Source organism: Ambystoma mexicanum, chromosome 6p, assembly GCF_040938575.1.
Source record: "Ambystoma mexicanum isolate Mex_15411 chromosome 6p, UKY_AmexF1_1, whole genome shotgun sequence".
Lineage (NCBI taxonomy): Eukaryota > Metazoa > Chordata > Amphibia > Caudata > Ambystomatidae > Ambystoma > Ambystoma mexicanum.
The window spans coordinates 1544968299-1544987188 of NC_090935.1; the positions used below are offsets into that span (position 1 = coordinate 1544968299).

The 18890-nt window shown below is 45.5% G+C and overlaps 1 protein-coding gene across 1 annotated transcript in view; it reads right to left on the reverse strand.

Moving 5' to 3' along the window:
• Positions 1–18890, reverse strand: part of DNAH6 (dynein axonemal heavy chain 6) — a 3423448-nt gene that overhangs the window by 1980670 nt on the left and 1423888 nt on the right. The window contains exon 17 of the mRNA XM_069626424.1: positions 17167–17280. Within this exon, the coding sequence (XP_069482525.1) occupies positions 17167–17280 (114 nt within the window). The remainder of the gene's footprint in view (positions 1–17166; positions 17281–18890) is intronic.

Below are 18890 nucleotides of genomic sequence, written 5' to 3' on the forward strand. Positions count from 1 at the left end.
CATCTGAGATGGTACAAAGACTGGGGGCTTCACTGCTCAGCCCTCTCAGAGGAGGAGGAGGAGGAGGCGGCATCACCCTCAATTCTCCCAATCCAGTCTAGGAAAGGCATGCTGGGTGCTGGTGTGAATCGGTGGGAGGTTAGGTAAATTAGAAAAGTGGTTAGGGCGGCTGAAGGAAGGTGACTGGACGGGGAAAGGTGAAGGAATATCAGATATAACAAAGGGGAGAGCAGATGGGAAGGGAAGATAGGTAGATTGATGTTGCAACACTTTTCTTTGCTTCTCCCGTTGCTATGAACTGTTTTTTTTATAGAGGAGTGCAAATGTACTTTTGCATATCTGAGAAGACATTTTTTGCTGGATCACGGATCTGGATCAACGCCACCACTTTGTTTAGGGAGTACCCTAGACCCACACCCAATGGAATGTGCCCCCCCTAATCCCAACCCTGGCCCACCCAGAAGAAGATTCCTGGAGCCGGGCCTGACTAGGCTACTAGAGGACTCACCAATTCACATGCATCCCTCTCTAAACTCTTAACTCTTTTCACTTCCACACTGATTGCCAATGGTACCTTCCTTAACTTTGGCAATATCAGCTCAATATTGAACCCAAGCCTTATCTTATAGCCGAACCCCTTTAAACAACAATTCTCCTTCCTTAAAACCCATGAGTACATGTTTGCACACTAGTGACAGCTTCCACTGAGGGAAACTTATTAGTTACCCCTATATCAGAAACTACAAAGACCTGCTCTACATTTTTGGAATCAGGCAGGGTAATTGATTTCCCTTGTTCATCCTACTCTCAAACAAAATCCAAGTTTGTTTGCCTTTTATTGGACTAACTAAAAATATGAGATGGTAAAATTCACAAGCTCTTGAAGTCCCAGCGACGACTTGTAGTTAGACAATAAAATTTGCAATAGAGAAAGACTCAGGCTGGACATATCTTTTACATATAAAAAAGGGAACACAAATATTTCACTTTACACACTGTTGGTAGTCGGAAAAGGTATGTAAGGAATTCAGTCCTCTGTTGACTCCTCTATATGCACAGCAATATAATTGGATATAAGAAGCAGAAACATACTGGCACCCACTGGAAAACAATTTTCAACTCTAGTGCTGGGGAATCAAAGAGAATGAAGAATCATGAGTGAGGGTTATGACTTCATATGCAGTAGCCTTTATGAGACTCAGGGAATCCTTCTCCAAGGTGCAGAAGGAGGATTCAGGAAATTATTGGCTCAAGTTTTCTCTAATGAACAAATGTGGAATGTTGGGGAGAGTTCCTAACTGCCTTTCATCCCGAGAATTGGAAGAAGCAGGGACTGGTTTATTAACCGGCAGAGTAAAGCCTTTGTACAATTAGTTAAAGATAAGAAAAATTGACTTGTGTGAGGGACATGTTGGAGTAAAGTTGGTGGAAGTTTTCATTTACATTTTTAAGCGCACAGTTCATGGATTGCTTTGAATATAGGAAAAACGTAATGTGAGCTGGGAAAAATAGCAGGCAAGGGAATTCACTGAGAGTTTCATACTGTTATTAGTTGCAGTCACTATTATTTTCAAAAGGAACTTATTTACTTCAAAGATTGTTTGGCTTTATTCAGGAGGTGTGAACGAAATGTTGCAGTACCGATACTGCGCGACTTAACTTCAGCAACTGTAAACTGCGCTGCCTATTCAGGGATGCACGCGATCCGAAGTAGCCTAAGTGTTAGGAAAGATTTCGTAATTGTAGGTAATTTTCCTTCCATGTGGCAACCCCTAAACTTTTTGCTGTTGTTTTTCACCTTGTTCTCGACTTTGCCAAAGAAGTGCAGCCTTCTGCGCACTCCTCTGGGCTTTCGCTCCATTCTTACGGGGAGACTGACGTGCCCTTCAGACAGTCAGTACCGGGAAACGCTGTTTTCCGTAGTTTCTTTTATCATGTTGCGGCTTTCATGCAACATGACACAAGAGGGCACTGCAACTTAGCCTTCTAAGTTGCAGCTCTCTTGGGTCTCTAGCCTTCTACGGGCCCTAGATACTCTTTTTGGATTGTAACTGATCGGTGCAGGTGATTCACAGACGGGAATGGTGGCAGCGATCGTTTCTTGTGTTTTGATCTCCTTTTGGCGTTTTAAGCGCGTTTCTCGCGCTTAACCCAAAATGGTGGCCTGGCTCCCAAAATGGCCAGACCACGAGGCTCCTTTGTCCTGTCCGCTGACCGTCTTGCTCCCTTCACCTTCCCCAGGTCGAGCCGATCCGGGGCCTTCCTTATTTGGGCATGTACTTTCCCGCGAAACACGGATGCTTTCGCGGGCTTCTACATGCCTGGTGTGTGCCTCCAGGATGTGGGCTGGGATGTCTGGTCCCAATACACATCCTGGGTGCCAGAGAGTCTAGGGTGGTGTGAATGCCTGGGACCACCGTGGTCCGTGATAGGTCCACGTATGGTGTGAGTGTTGATGAGCGGATCTCCCATCGGGTCCCCTCCGTTTTGGCGTGAAGGGAACCGTGGATAAGAGGGGGCTGGAAACACCACTACCATGTCGATCTCCTGAGTTCTCACGAACGAAGGAATACAGGAGCCAAGTATCCTGCAACCAAGAGGCTGAACCGAGGAATCGCTCGTGACCCGCTGAAGGACTGCTCCTCTGCACTGCTGTCGCCTTGTGAAACCCTTTTTACCTTTGATCGAACCAGAAGGCCTGTACTGGTACTTCGACCCTTGGAATAGCGGGAACAGCTATTCTCGGCATCTTCACCATCTCCTGCTAGTAAGCCTTCGGAAGCGTCTCTGGGCCATCCAGCTGACTGACCAGCTTACACGGGAGTCTTGCTCTGTAACCGCCGCCAGGTTGTGTAGTATTTCGAGTCCTTGTCACTCTCACACGCTTCGTACACTTGGCGTTCCCAGGTCTGAAGTGAGTAGTGTACATTTGGCTCAGATACACACGGCCGCTCCGTTGCCCTGCTGTGGTAACAAACTGTGCGGGTCCACTTCGTTTGGGACGTCTTTTACTCAACTCTGCTGCTGCAGACTCAACACGACGACGAGACGTCCCCTGCTCTCCTGAACCTGCCAGCGACTGAAACTGACGCGGAGAAGCCTGGGTCTGCTTGCATCGGGGACCGGTGAGTAGCATAGCTAGGAACTGGTCACCCTCCTGCAGGAGCCCATAGCTTTTCCCCGCTGTGTCAAAACAGCACGCCTTTCCGTACTCGCGCTCTGCTTCTGCCCACAGTGGAGGCTGCGCTTGAGTCGCGGAACTGTTCTTCTTCATTTGTGCACTAAACTGAACTGCCTGATTCCCTCGAATAGACTCCCCCTTTTGGCCCGTTGGCACCAGCGTGTGCAGGTACTTTTGAGCACAAGGCTACACTCTTCGTAGGGCTCGGACTTCCTTTTAGTTAGGTGCCTCTGAAGGCGGACTGGGTCTAAGCATTATTTCGCACTGCCTGTTTTCCTTCCCTTTTAGGTGGACTACACATTTCGTGCATCTAACGCTATAGACTTGTTTGTATTTGTATATATATTGTATTGGTATGGTATGTGTTGGTTTACTAGAGTTGTATTGTGATTTCTCGCTACGGTCATTGTTTTAAAGGCCTTGGAATAAATGTGTATATATTTTTAATATAACACCTGTTTGGAGTAGTTTGTAAGTGTCCTTGCTTTGTGTGCTCATTGCGGGCTTTCAGTCACCCTCACCCCTCTTGAGACCTAGTCTTGACCGCCGCGATCGCTACCCTGATTGGTCTGGCTTGTCCAGAGGTTACCCTGTTCCAAGTAATTAGGTTGGCCTTCTGAACTTCTGCGCCACCAGGACAGAGTTCAGAAATCCGTCTTAACACTAAGGAAAGGACCTTGTTGTACCTGGCGTAGTGGCACGCAAGGATGTTCACGTATCACAGAACATTTTTGTTTTGGTGCAAGGGTTCACACGGGCAAATTGGATTAAGGATGCAAACATAGGATTTGTATGTGTTGCATTTGTGTTCATCTTTATACCTTTGAGATGCAAAACACGTTGAAAGCAACAGCATTTAGATTTAAGCCTTAGATCACACCAATCCCACCTTCAGAACCTCTAAACTGCCATGATAAATTAGGCAGCTGCATTAAAGAGAAATTGTTAGGGTTGCTGACAAAACCCTACACTGCCTTGGTAACGACAGGCAGCACACAAAAACGGTGAGAGTAAATGTATATGTTTTTTGAAGAAAAGATAGTCTCTTAAATACTTGTACAAAGTTCTTTCTTGGTAAGGTTATAGAAAGGAACCTCTTCAAAAATATAGATCCACTGGGCAGGAAGTAGAGGCTGGAACAGGTATGATTAAAGGAACAGACTATCATGCTAAAAATAAGATAGGTAGGTCATGTCTAGGGGCCTACGCGTTGGAGGATTTTGTTGCTCCACTTTATCACTCTGTGTTGCTTTAGAGGCCCCCCCTGTGTGTTCCCTGTTTGACTAATGACCCTCCCATGCTTATTGTATGCACAGGGTACCTTTTTAATAACTCTCTCGTAAGGAGAAAACTCTGTCATATGCTCCGACCACGTGTTGTGGGCACAGAGTGCGATTACGCTACCAGGTGTCTCCCCCCTTCCGGATCGCTCGGCCGGGTCGCCCCCCAGTCAGTGGTTCCATTGTAGTCCGCCAATGGAACTTGGCCATTGGCACCGTGCTATTTGCTTGTGGGATGGAAAGGGCTTGTAATACCCCTCCCGTGCAGGATTGTACTTTGCAGAGTATCACCCACACAGGGTTGTCAGTGTAAATATTGGTTAATTTACCACTAATGTTCTGTTGAGGAAGTGTGCGATGATTTGGATGTGCTGCCTCCACACGCGTATGCAAAACCTGTCTTATAAGTGAGTCTTAAAAGCGAGTCCCAGTATGTAAAAGACATTGATGGTATTGTAGCAACATTCCAAAATGTAATATCCTTTAGGATGGGGAAGCGCCTGCGTAGGTCCGCCCACGCCTCCGATAATTGAGAAGAAGAAGAAGAAGAAAAATGTAATATACGAAAACACACAGTTTGAAAAAAACATGTGCTCCTTCACACCTTCCCCGCACAGTCTAAAGGTGTTCGCATATACAGTAGGTTTAAAATTCCACTGCTTCAACCAGCCTCTGGTTTTCTTAAATGCATTGTTTTTCCGCATCCTCCTGTCCTTCACTGTCTCTGTCTTGGAGCAGGTCACCTCTGAGTAGTCTCAATGCCTGATTGTCTTGTTTGACAAGGCCAGAGACCAGACTTCGGGCCTCATTATAATGTTGCCGGTCCGGAAACAAGGGTACCAGTAAGCTCACCGGCACCCTTGTTTCTGGACCGGCAAACTACAAGTCTGCCTGCCGGAGCCGCTGTGCCAGACAGGTCTGACCCTGCAGGGCGCAGCGGTCACGGTAGGCAGACTTGTCACAGAAGCACCGGGACCATTTCTAATGTACCAGCGCCTGAATTCCGAGCCACCGGACGTGTAATAGCCCGGTGGCACCGGGAGGTCAGGCACCGATAAATTATTACAGGTCCGGCGGCAACCCACCGGTAGCACCGGCAGGGTTACCGCCAAACCCGTAATGAGGCCCCATATCAGGAGGGGATGGGGACACCTATCAGCGTGTTGCAGGAGGCTTACCAAGGGATTTCTCATAGCCAGTCCTGCGCCAGAGGCAGGGTGCGGGAGATGGGACGGCCCGAACCTGTATGCCTTCTACTTATGTCTACCTAAGTAAACCAAGTACAACCCTTTTGCCCCATACTTGTTGTGCACAATGCTGGCCAGTCTTTTTCTGTTTTCCGCACAGAACTGCATCACCCAGAGGCCCTGGCCATGGTGAGAATAGCAAGCAATACTACCAAGAGAGAGTCAGCGAGGAACTACAAGACTGAGGAATGATCGGCACATCAAGCCAGCCCTCCAGACGCTTTACATGACACACCCTGTAAACTTGATTGTACCTTCAGCTGGACAAAGGAGCGATCTGCACTTCAAACCTACAATCCAGATGTTAAATGTAGTCCAGCAACAAACCATGGAATAGACCATACCCTGAATGAGCCGTCATTATCCAACGCCGAAAAACAAACTAATACTGAAATGGACTATACGTTGAGTGTGCTGCCATTACCGAATGCTGGCAGATCAGTGTACGAAAAGGGCAGGGCCTGTTATGTGTGTTTGCATACCTGTAACCCAAGCCCTTGGGAGAAAGAAGCCAATGGTTGGCCCATGGAACCAGCTGATGGATATAACTAACGCAAGGGTAACAGAGAGGTAAAAAAGGTGCATGGAAATCGAGTCAGTGTGCTTTGTTGGTGTGCAGTCAAAATATCGGAATTTATATTTATTTTTTGGCTCTCGCGTGTAAAAAAAAAGGTAAAAAAATAAAAAAGAAGGGGGTTGGGAGAATAAAAAACGTAATAAAAAAGAAATTCGACTTTTTTTTTCCAACATTTTTTTTCGATATTTTGACTTTCGACTTTTTTGTTTTCGATTTTATGACTATAAACCTGCTTTGTTTGGGAAAGGTCAAGGGAGAAGGAGGAGGACTAACAGACCAGAGGACAGGTGGTGCAGAGAAACATGGAGGAGGATTGCCCAAAAGCGAATGCAAGGTGTGGTATTGGTTGGTGGAAGAAAGTGGTACTTGGGTGTGAGAGTGTATGCAAGGTGAGTGATGAGGGAACTGAGGAAGAGTAGGGGATGAATGAGACTGAGTGGGAAAGTGACTGGGAGATTAAAAGGGGGTGATTGTGGGAGAAGCAGCGAGTGCAGAGTAGTGTTGTAGCATGGAGAGGAGTGAGTAGTACAGTGGAGAGAGTAGAGTTGTAGAGCAGAGATTGGAAGAAGTAGAGTGGAGAGGTGGGAGCAGAAGCAGAGAGCGCAAAAGAGAAGCAATCGAAAAGAGACAATTGAAGGAACTGAGAGGGAGGAAAAGGGAGAGAAGGCGAAAGTAGACAGAAGAGAGGGGTGGGACTGTAGGAAAGGGAAAAGAAGGATAGAACATCAGGGGTGGAGTATGAGAGCTTTCAAGGCAAGGACAAAGGAAGAACTGAGTGACTCGAAGGCACCTTTCCCCTGACAATATTCATATTGTGGGACCCAGGTTAGGATCCACGTAGATTTGAGGAAGTAAGATAGCAGAGGTGTTTTCCTTTAGGCTTTCACGACCAGCCATAACAGCTGCTTGACCGTAAGTTTAGATTTGTTTATTTTTGTTTATTATTTATATCGTGCACCTAACCCTGAAGTCTCTGGGCGCTAAGATAGTTACAGGGATACATAGGATTACAGCAGATAAGTGTGCTAGTCGACTGAGGGTTACAGGTTAGACGATTTGCATATAAAAACAAATGTAAAGTAAGAGCATAGAGAGGTCACCAGTGGTTACAGTTTAGACGACAGTGCAAAGACGGACAGTGATAAATACAGTGAGGCACTGATACATACTGTGATACACACAGAGTAGGACAGCAGTTCATTAATGTTTCTTATCGGCGAGCCAGCTCTTTACTTTGGCTCTGAAAGACCAGAAGGATGGTTCCCTTCTGATGGTGAGAGGGAGAGAGTTCCAGCATTTGGCGGCAAGCACTGGGAAGCTGGCTCCTCCAGCTATTTTTATTTGTACCTCGGGATAGTGAGGCAATGCGGAAAGAAAGATCTGGTAGGCCTGGCTGGTTGGTGTTTGGAGAATTTGTCGACAGGTATTTAGGGGCAGAGATTGACAAGCATTTAAGGGTGATGACTAGGACAAGATTCTGTCACGCACCGGGAGCCAGTGGGCATACTGTCTGAAACTGGAGGTATGGTTGTACCTAGGGATGTTTAACGCTGATCTCAAGGCGTTATTTTGTAAGACCTGTAGTCTGTTGAGGTTCCGTTCAGAGGAGCCTAGGAAAAGCGTGTTGCAGTAATCGATCTTTGATAGTATTAGGGCTTTGGCCAACGTGATGCAGCTGTTAGGGGACAGGTATGATTTGCAAGTATTAAATCATCTTTTTTGTATAGGCAGTTGTGGGGGCGGTGGCACTCACTTTTTTCTTGAGTTAGAGGGTGGAGTCTAGATAGACTCCCAAAGTTTTTATTTCCTTTGCAACTTTGATGGAATTCCCGTCGATATTGAAGGACATGTATCGAGGGTCAAGTTTGTTTAGACGTGCTTGAAATCCAAAGATCAAGAGCTCAGTCTTCTCATCATTGAGACAAATGCTATGGGCTGCCATTCACGCCTGGATTTCCAAGTATATTTCATTGATCAGTTTGAAATCATCTTCATAGCACCCAGTCAGCGTGATGAGAACCTGGGTGTCATCTGCGTAAATCGTGTATGTAACACCAATGTTATCAAGACGATCAAAGAGGAGCTTTGTGAAGATAAGGGATTGTAACCCCTGCTAATCATTCATCTGGGGCTTAGGGGCACCTGTACTAGGGAGGGAACCACCCAGGGGAGATTGGCGAGAGAGTGGGATGGCTCCTTCACAACCATTTCAATAGAAACCCTTGAACTTTCCTCGAACATGGGTGTGTTTTTGAGGCCATCTATGACACTGAGTGACCATTTGCAGGTAGGATGTATTGAGTGTGGCAAGGTCCCCCTTGTGTTCCTGTGGAAGCATATACGTTGTTATTGATGGCCAGGCTGTAGAAACTAGATTTCTTTGTGGCTTAGATGGAAACTTGTTCAGGGCAGCAGGTAGGTGTTCTTTTCTGTTTAATTTCAAAAGGAATAACATGGAATCAATCCTTTCACTGCTCATTCCACCCTAAAAGCTTTCCACCTTGTTCTGCAGATGCATGCATCCATCTGCCTTCGTCCCACTGAATTTAAAATCTGAGTAAAACTCCCCAAAAGGGGTATGGGCGACTCCGCATAAGCATTGGATACACTTTCAGGTTCCAGGAAGAAAAACATTCCTCCAGCACCTTTTGTTGAGGAGGGTATAGTATGCATCACTAACTTGCATAAGGATTATTTTTCTACCCCTCACTGTGTATTTTGCTTATGAAAACACATTATGCCCACTGACTTTGCTCACCTCTTGTCCTTCTCTGTGCCTAAAATCTCAGCGGCATATGGTCAAATGCTCCTGTTATCCCTCACTCTCTGCAATTACTCTAAATCTCTGAAGGTGCAACTATCTTTTTGGTTGGCAAAGTGTTTCAAGCAAGTACACTAGAAGCATCTTTTCCAACCAATCTGCTAATATCTGCAAATTTCTGCTCTTGTCTACCAATGCATTGCCCCCTCAGTTTTGCCATGAAATGTTTGCGCCCCCGTTTCCTTGCTCCTTGCTGTTGCACATGCCCTGGTTACTCTGGCCTTGTTACTCTTGATGCCTCAAGGCTGTTAAGACGGATTTCTGAACTCTGTCCTGGCGGCGCAGAAGTTCAGAAGGCCAACCTAATTACTTGGAACAGGGTAACCTCTGGACAAGCCAGACCAATCAGGGTAGCGATCGCGGCAGTCAAGACTAGGTCTCAAGAGGGGTGAGGGTGACTGAAAGCCCGCAATGAGCACACAAAGCAAGGACACTTACAAACTACTCCAAACAGGTGTTATATTAAAAATATATACACATTTATTCCAAGGCCTTTAAAACAATGACCGTAGCGAGAAATCACAATACAACTCTAGTAAACCAACACATACCATACCAATACAATATATATACAAATACTAACAAGTCTCAAGCGTTAGATGCACGAAATGTGTAGTCCACCTAAAAGGGAAGGAAAACAGGCAGTGCGAAATAATGCTTAGACCCAGTCCGCCTTCAGAGGCACCTAACTAAAAGGAAGTCCGAGCCCTACGAAGAGCGGAGCCTTGTGCTCAAAAGTACCTGCACACACTGGTGCCAACGGGCAAAAGGGGAGTCTCTTCGAGGGAAATCAGGCAGTTCAGTTTAGTGCACAAATGAAGAAGAACAGTGTTCCGCGACTCAAGCGCAGCCTTCACTGTGGGCAGAAGCAGAGCGCGAGTACGGAAAGGCGTGCTGTTTTGACACAGCGGGGAAAAGCTATGGGGCTCCTGCAGGAGGGCGACCAGTTCCTAGCTATGCTACTCACCGGTCCCCGATGCAAGCAGACCCAGGCTTCTCCGCGTCAGTTTCAGTCGCTGGCAGGTTCAGAAGAGCAGGGGACGTCTCGTCGTCGTGTTGAGTCTGCAGCAGCAGAGTTGAGTAAAAGACGTCCAAAACGAAGGAACCCGCACAGTTTGTTACCACAAAAGGGCAACGGAGCGGCCGTGTGTATCGGAGCCGAATGTACACTACTCACTTCAGACCTGGGTACGCCAAGTGTACGAAGCGTGTGAGAGTGACAAGGACTCGAAATACTACACAACCTGGCGGCGGTTACAGAGCAAGACTCCTGTGTAGGCTGGTCAGTCTGCTGGATGGCCCAGAGACGCTTCCGAAGGCTTACTAGCAGGAGATGGTGAAGATGGCGAGAATAGCTGTCCCCGCTATTCCAAGGGTCGAAGTACCAGTACATGCCTTCTGGTTCGATCAAAGGTAAAAAGGGTATCACAAGGCGACAGCAGTGCAGAGGAGCAGTCCTTCAGCGGGTCACCAGCGATTCCTCGGTTCAGCCTCTTGGTTGCAGGATACTTGGCTCCTGTATTCCTTCGTTCGTGAGAACTCAGGAGATCGACATGGTAGTGGTGTTTCCAGCCCCCTCTTATCCACGGTTCCCTTCGCGCCAAAATGGAGGGGACCCAATGGGAGATCCGCTCATCAACACTCACACCATTCGTGGACCTATCACGGACCACGGTGGTCCCAGGCATTCACACCACCCTAGACTCTCTGGCACCCAGGATGTGTATTGGGACCAGACATCCCAGCCCACATCCTGGAGGCACACACCAGGCATGTAGAAGCCCGCGAAAGCATCCGTGTTTCGCGGGAAAGTACATGCCCAAATAAGGAAGGCCCCGGGTCGGCTCGACCTGGGGAAGGTGAAGGGAGCAAGACGGTCAGCGGACAGGACAAAGGAGCCTCGTGGTCTGGCCATTTTGGGAGCCAGGCCACCATTTTGGGTTAAGCGCGAGAAACGCGCTTAAAACGCCAAAAGGAGATCAAAACACAAGAAACGATCGCTGCCACCATTCCCGTCCGTGAATCACTTGCACCAATCAGTTACAATCCTAAAAGAGTATCTAGGGCCTGTGGAAGGCTAGAGACCCAAGAGAGCAGTAACTTAGCTTACAGTGCCCTCTTGTGTCATGTTGCACGAAAGCCGCAACATGATAAAAGAAACTACGGAAAACAGCGTTTCCCAGTACTGACTGTCTTAAGGGCATGTCAGTTTCCCCGTAAGAATGGAGCGAAAGCCCAGAGGAGTGCGGCAGAAGGCTGCACTTCTCTGGCAAAGTCGAGAACAAGGTGAAAAACAACAGCAAAAAGTTTAGGGTTTGCCACATGGTAGGAAAATTACCTACAATTACGAAATCTTTCCTAACAAAGGCCCTGTGGTAAAATGTGGTGCCGCGGTCCACACAAGAGCCCTATCCAGGACTGTCTAGCAGCGGTAGAGACACTACCTGCTGGAGTGGGAGGGCGGCGGCAGCAGTGGCTCAGCTCACGATGCATGGAAGAACGGATGGGCATCCACCCCTTGGGGTGCCTGTGCTGGAACACCAGGAGTCGGGATGGCAGCGTGCTCCACTCTGAGGGGGGGGAGGTTGATGAGGGAAGACAGCGGAGAGACACTGCAGGACCACAGAGGAATGGCCCTAAGTATTTTCAATCGAAAGCACCTGAAATGTCCCAGATGTTTGGAACTGCACAGATCCTAAGGGAAGACCCGGGTACAAAGCCCCTTAGAGAAACCTGGGGAAATGTAAAAGGTACTTACATTAATAAAATAAAAACCTGAGCCCCATTCTGAACATGTCTCAGACAGGAACAGGTTCCCTGAACTTCTCTCAAGATGTTGCTGCATGAAAGGGAGCTATATGCTTAAGGAAGAGTTGCTGTCTGGGTGAACAAACCTGGACTACCCTGGAGCACTGCCTGTCTGGAAGCTGCCTGGAGGAAACTGATTGGCCCAGGGGGAAGAAGGAGAGTACTGCTCCATTCCCACCTAAACCAAAAAGGGAGGAAGAGCTTACCTGCCTGAGAAGCTTAGGAAGAGGCTGAGGAGACTAGCTGACCCACGGGGGAAGGAGTGTACCCCTGCAGTCTGCCTAAGCCAAAAGGGCGGAAGAGCTGACCTGCCTGAGAAGCCTAAGGAGAGGCTAAGGAGACTAGCTGACACAGGTGGAAGAAGGAGAGTACCCCTGCAGTCCACCTAAGCTGAAAGGGTGGAAAAGCTAAGCTTCCTGAAAAGTTGAAAGAGATGACCCACCTGAGAAGTCTGGTAAGAGCCTATAGTAAAACCTTGCTAAGATCATGGTAGAGAGAAAGAACAGAAGCAGGGCCCCCGAGAAGAAGAAGGCCAAAAAGCAAAGAATTAAGGTAATGAAGATAGACTCCTAAAGGAAAGGGGAGTCAAGCCGAGAGAGAGGGATGAATCATCCAAAAGACGGAGATAGAGAACCAAAGCAGAGGACCCAGCTGATCCCTTGCATAAGAGGTCCTGCACCTAGATGACAACTATAGGTCCCCGTTTGATTGCTTCACGTAAGCAGGCCTGTTTATCTGAGGAAACCTTAAGAGAAAACCTCTTTTGAATTGTTGGCAATTTGTTATTTAGGGAAGGACTTTAAGTTAGATATTCTACCCTCAATATTTCTTGAGGACTTTAAGTTTATATGCTTCAATGCACCATTTGATTTAGCCATTCTGACAACTCACCTTTAGGGGCTTTTGATTCAGGAAATGTTTATTTTAAGTTCAAGGATCAGTCTGACAGGCAAGCCTACTTTCGTTTTTTTTTAGTACTTTGGGCACCTTTTTTTCATAGTTGAGGTATACCTTCAGTTTCCGTCATCCACTCAGGCATGGACTTCTAAAGGATTTGCATTTGAACATTTAGCTTTATTCTTTAAAGCCTGTTTTAATTACATCTGCTTAATAAAGTAATTTCTGTAACAAGACCCAAAGTCTGAGACCTTTCTGTTCGCCATGTCGTCACACTCGTCACAGCCATAACTTCCTCATACACTTTGCAATGTGGTCTACTCTCTGTGAAATCACTGTTCACCCATAACCATTCCTTGACTCTCTGGTTGTTGCACCCTATTAGGAACTGGTTCCTGATCCATTCTCCACCAAATATGATTTAAAGATAGGTGAGTACCATCAGAGTGGTTCACTAAACATATGTACCTCACAAGAGATATAAGGGTTGAGCCTTAGATCTTGGTCAGATGTCCAACCAACATTTCCAACATCTCACTTGGAGCTTGTATCCATCAACATTCAGGATTTATACATAACACTCCATTTCCATGCAATTAAATGTCAAGGGGGAGCTGTAGGCTGAATGACCAAGCTGGGCCCCAACAATTCTAAATTGCTAATTTCCTCCCCCATTTATGGGCAAAAGGACACACCTCAATCTGATCTGCTTTGTCGAGTGATATTTCTATGTTGTTATGTTTCACAAACCAGTGGCACAAGTCAAGCATTTGCATTTTGTTTAGAAGTCTACTTTTCATATAATATATTGACTCTCAATGCTGATTGTGTTCTGAAGTGGACCATCCAAGCAAAATGGGCATTTTGAATCATAAACGAGCAAATTCATATATTTATGTGCAAAAATGCCCTTTTGAAAATCCTTCTGCCAGGTTTTTACGCCTTCCATTAACATCACCCCCATTTTCAATCATGTGTATGGAAGAGAGGAGGGGCAGAACCAACTTGCGTTTCCACCACCTCTCTTCCTCCGCCATTCCGGCATTTGCGCAAGCATAGATATTTATCCCTATGGGGTCCGCCAGCTGTATGCACTAGCATAAATGTAATTGTTAACACTTCTTACTGTGAGAAACCTTACGGTGTCTCACCCACTAGTCCCCAGAAATTTGTCATCTAGGTGGCCAGGACACGACCATCGCTATTGGATCCAGTTCCTGGGAGTGGACCAGTGGGGGGGTGGGATCAACTGGATGGGGGGTCTTCGGGGAGTTGAAGTGGGACACCATTGGTGGGACGCGGTACCCCCTTCTTTATAATACCTTTTTCCCATCCTACCCATAGGATATTTAGAAGTTCTACCCCCGCATTTCCAATACAAACACTTAGACAACGGACGAGCACCAGAGCTGTTTACCTGACAGGTCCCAACATAAGGGTCAGGCAGAGTCAGGCAATTGACAATAACTACACACACCTGACGGCCCTTTACCTTCCCCACTGGGATAAAGGACAGAGCACGAGAGCACACTTTGAGCAAGGCCAACCGCACAAGGAGGCAGCTATTCCAGGACGACAGTTCAAATGGAGGAGAGAGGCGAGGAGACTGGAAAGGATGACAAGGAATGAAGTGCCCTTGCCCTTTTTGACCCAGACCTGTAAAGCCTCTGTGAAAGGAATCATAAGACCGGGAACTACAGCTGGCTTGTGCTTTAACAGATATCAACGGTGCACAAGGCCCTCCTGCACTGATAACCAAGGCAGGAGACGTGCTTGCTACAGTGGTACCATCCTTGACTCCAGGGACAAGAACCGACAAGGAGTTCAGCACAGCCAGTCAGTCGGTGGGAGAACTAATAGTAAACCGGACTGTGTTGAGTGACGGTTGCAAACGGCAACATGATATAAATTGAAAGAATTTATGAACAAAAGAACTTGTGTGCTACTGAACTTTTAAAGTCCAGGGAAAGAGCAGCTGCAGAGTGGTCCAGCACCATGGGGGCACTCATTCGAAAGACTGCTTGGTCCCCCTTTTCTTGTGAAAAGTATAGTACCAAGAAGCTATAGGGAAGGCCAGCATAGAGAGTTAAGGTGGTCATACAAGGGTCGAGCCAAATCCCTTGTACAATCAAAAGTCCTTAACCCATTATGAACATTTTGATATTGTGAAACAGGCATTTGTGCCTGGGCTGAGGGAAACGCTATACGAACGGTAAATGTGTGAAGGTGGACTGGGGGCTAAGAGAAAGCCCGACTGGGGGCTGGAGAAAGCTAAGGGAAGTGAATCCTGCAAGGTGTTACAACTAAGTGAACTGTGTTAAACTGGCAAACGTGAACCCGGCTGAGGGACGTCCACAGTGAACAGTTGATTAAAAAGACATTGATACTCTTGAATGTTGCAAGCTGCTGATATCTTAAACAAGAGGCCGTAGTGAACACAAGTGAGGGAGGCCAACGATGCAAAAGGATCAGAGCCGGGTTAAGAGGGATCCACGGGTGAAGGGAAATCACCAGACGCGAAGATTATTGAAAGGAACTTAGGTTTTGTTATTTGTTTTACACATCAGGCCCTCAGAGGCAAGAGACTTTTGTATGAAAGAGACTTGGCTGCAGAAGGTCCTTATATTGCTGAAAAGAACTGTAACCTTGTGCTGGAGAAGCCCAGAGGTGTGCTATGCTCAGGAAAGCTGCCTTGTCCCGTGCTAAAAACGTGGGAAGGGAGACCCCAGTTATACTATTCTGACTTATAATTTTGTGAATACTTCTTTCTTTTCTGTTGAACATTACCCCACACTATTTTGTAACTTAGCGGTACGGATTGGCAATAGTCTTTTTTTTAGTATATGACCTTTTTATTTGACAAGACGCCACTAGCACTGCCTTATTATTTGATGGTCGTAGCTTGCTCTCATCTTAGATTTAGGTTCAGATTAGGCGTTTTTCTCACCCATTTATACAGTTTAATAAACACCTTTGAACTGTGATCACTTGTGTCTGTCTTTACTGTTGCCACCATGAGTTCCTTACATTGCCCTGCGTGCAGGTTAAGCAGTGTTCACCAATGAAAATGAAACGCTCTCTGACATGCAAGCCTGTCACAGAGTATTTAATTGTAATTGTGAGCGCTGCGTGCCTTGCAAGCATGGCAAGGGGTGCTCAAAATCAAAAGTAAACGCTGCTTGGCATGCCAGCATGCCAGGTAGCCTTTATTCACTTTCCACTGCAAAAGCAAATGTGAAGTGAAAAAGTAAGAGTATATGCTTGTACACCACCTTTGGCCCTTTACATTTGAACCTGGCAGTGCAAATGACAAATGTTTGGCGGTGGAGAGCTCTAACGTTACAGTGTAAACTTAACGGGTCCCCATTGTCAAATTACAGGGAACTCGAAAATTAGTCCCTGTGTGTTTTACCACTACCGCCAAACTAGTAATCAGGCCCTTTTTTCTATGGGTATGTACCAATATAATGTAATTGTTATTTACATGCTTGTCAGACAAATGTCCACAAATTGTTTTTAAATTATTGAACATTATCTTACCAACTATGAATCAACATTTCACCCTTTCAAAGGGGTATGCCTTTTGAAATATGCATCTGGTACAATTCAGAAAAGAAGGCCTTTCTTTCAACAGTGGAATCTCTGTGCCTTTTTGCTAGAGTAATAATAATAATTTTGCACTCTCATATGGCGCTTCATGCCAGACTCAACAAGCTTCTTTTAACAGGCCGCGTTATAACAGGTCTCTGTTATAAAATTCTATTCTATTAACAGGCCTCTGTTAATAACGGGCCTTTTTACCTCATTTTGAATGGTAGTATTTTCACTACTGAAAATGGGCTGTTAACCTTAATACAATGCCTTTGTAATTTACAACAGCAAAATATAACGTAAGCATCCTCGAAAAATGTGCCTGATGACAATGCATAACACATCTGGGGGCTTTCCTAATTCTAGAGATTTGTAATATTGCAATGCTGTTCTATTAGGAAGCCATGTTCACCACCACAACAGTTGCACCATGAACGCAGCTGTTGATGTGCCGACACTGCATTAGAACTGAACATTTGACATTATGTATCCCAACGCAGCCCCGCCAATATAGAGCAGTGCCGCTCATTGTCTCGAGTGACACAGAGGAAGACGCTGCTATGATTGCTGATGGGGCATTCTATGGCCAAGCATGAAGCAGCATCTGACAACACTGTAAAACAATATTTCTGCAATTTCAAATGTTTTATTTTTTATTTTGGTAAATGCCACTTCATAACTAAATAACATTCTCCGATATTCTATAATGCTCTTTGAAAACACCAAACATTATAGCTGTATTCAACTGTATACTTGTTATTAACCTTCAACCAATCAGCTTGAAGAACGTCCCATTCTTGCATAGAATCCCACAGAAGCTGCTTGAGTTTCAGTTCTGAACTGACTTCTTCCAACTCGTTAAATCTTGAGACTTCCACCTTAAAAAAAGTTAAACAAGTATACATTTTAATGAAGAAGACTCAGCTAAAATGATGTACATTAAAAAAAAAAAAAAAAAGATTTCGAGTTAAGGTGACAAAGAACCGAAACCAGCTCTGTGCCACATGAATAACAATCTACTGGCTTGCAATTGAATTCTTCTGCCAATAAGACACTTAAGTATCTATTAAAAGTGTCAGAGCAAATATAGACATGGGAACTATGTACAGTTTACTAAGTTTTAGCATGGGTGATAAAGAGTTCTGGGTTCCCCACAGATGACTCTGACCTCAGGTGAAGTTCCAGCAACGTCTTTAATTAAGTTCCAGTACATTGTGATAATCATATAAGGTCAAGTACATCTGGGTTCAGGGCAACATACACCTGCATCCTCCCAGGTAGGCTTAGATCTCTCAACTGACCAACATAGAACCCTTGAATCATACATCAACATTCTCACAACCCAGATTCTGTGTCACTCATTTAGCATTCTGCTCCTTCTGCACAAGCAACAAAGAAACCTAATCACTACAGGTGACAACTAGAATATTAGGAGAACCTAGTGCCTAATTTGGTGCTTTGTATTACAGCATCTTGTGCTACGTGTGAGGGAACTTTATAAACCGCACTTTAATGACCAGCCGCATAACCTATGAAGGCCTCGACTAATGTTTGCCACATTTGGCAGAATAAAACAAAATTTCAGTTAATTGGTTTATGTATGTTGAAGATAGTGTGAGCTGCGGAACTATGTTTAATATTGAACATTGGATTTACGCTAAACAAAGAAATCACTTTGGAAAAAACAAACATTATGATGCATGTTCACTTGCAAATACTATACTATACATACGAATATGAAACAATCCAAACCTTTTTTGATTTTGTGAGGTACATGATTACATTACACGTACATCAAAGGTTATGTTACCATGCACTTAGCTATCCTTTATTCCCTATTAAGTGGAGCCTGTCATTGTGTAGAATGGAATAATTTGAGACGGAAATGTCAACAAGAAATGCTGTATATCAAAACATAAGATTGCAATATAAGTGCAGAGAGAGCAGTAGTCCAAAAAGCGTTGTAATGTCATGCTTTCTCTCTATAACCTGCCACTTACCATCCAGAATGGTGTATTCAAGACAACGGAGCGCTCGCAAACTACATAAATAGACCTGTGTTTTGAACAGCTCTCAATTCAGTTCAAGCCACATATGCCTGAAACCTATGTGCAAATACTACTTTTTGGCTTTGGCAGAGTTTGGTAAAACACTCAAATGCATATTCACATCTTTGAATTCAGAGCTATTGGCGTTGACGCCCTTTCTTTTATAACACAAGTAAAAACACACAAGTCATTATTAAACCCTTTTCAATTGTGTTTAATGCTGGTAAAGTGTTTACTGCAAGTCACATGCAGTGGTAGAAGTGTACCAAAAAAAGTAATGCAACTGTGACCGGGGCCGGGACAACGTGCTACACATTTTTCAAGGGTGCATCCATGCCGTTTGCCGGCCAAATGAGTTGAAACTGATTCCAGTTTAGCTGTAACTACTGTTGGGGGTAAAGTGGAGAAATGTGCTTTAACTTCACAAAGAACAGTTCCAG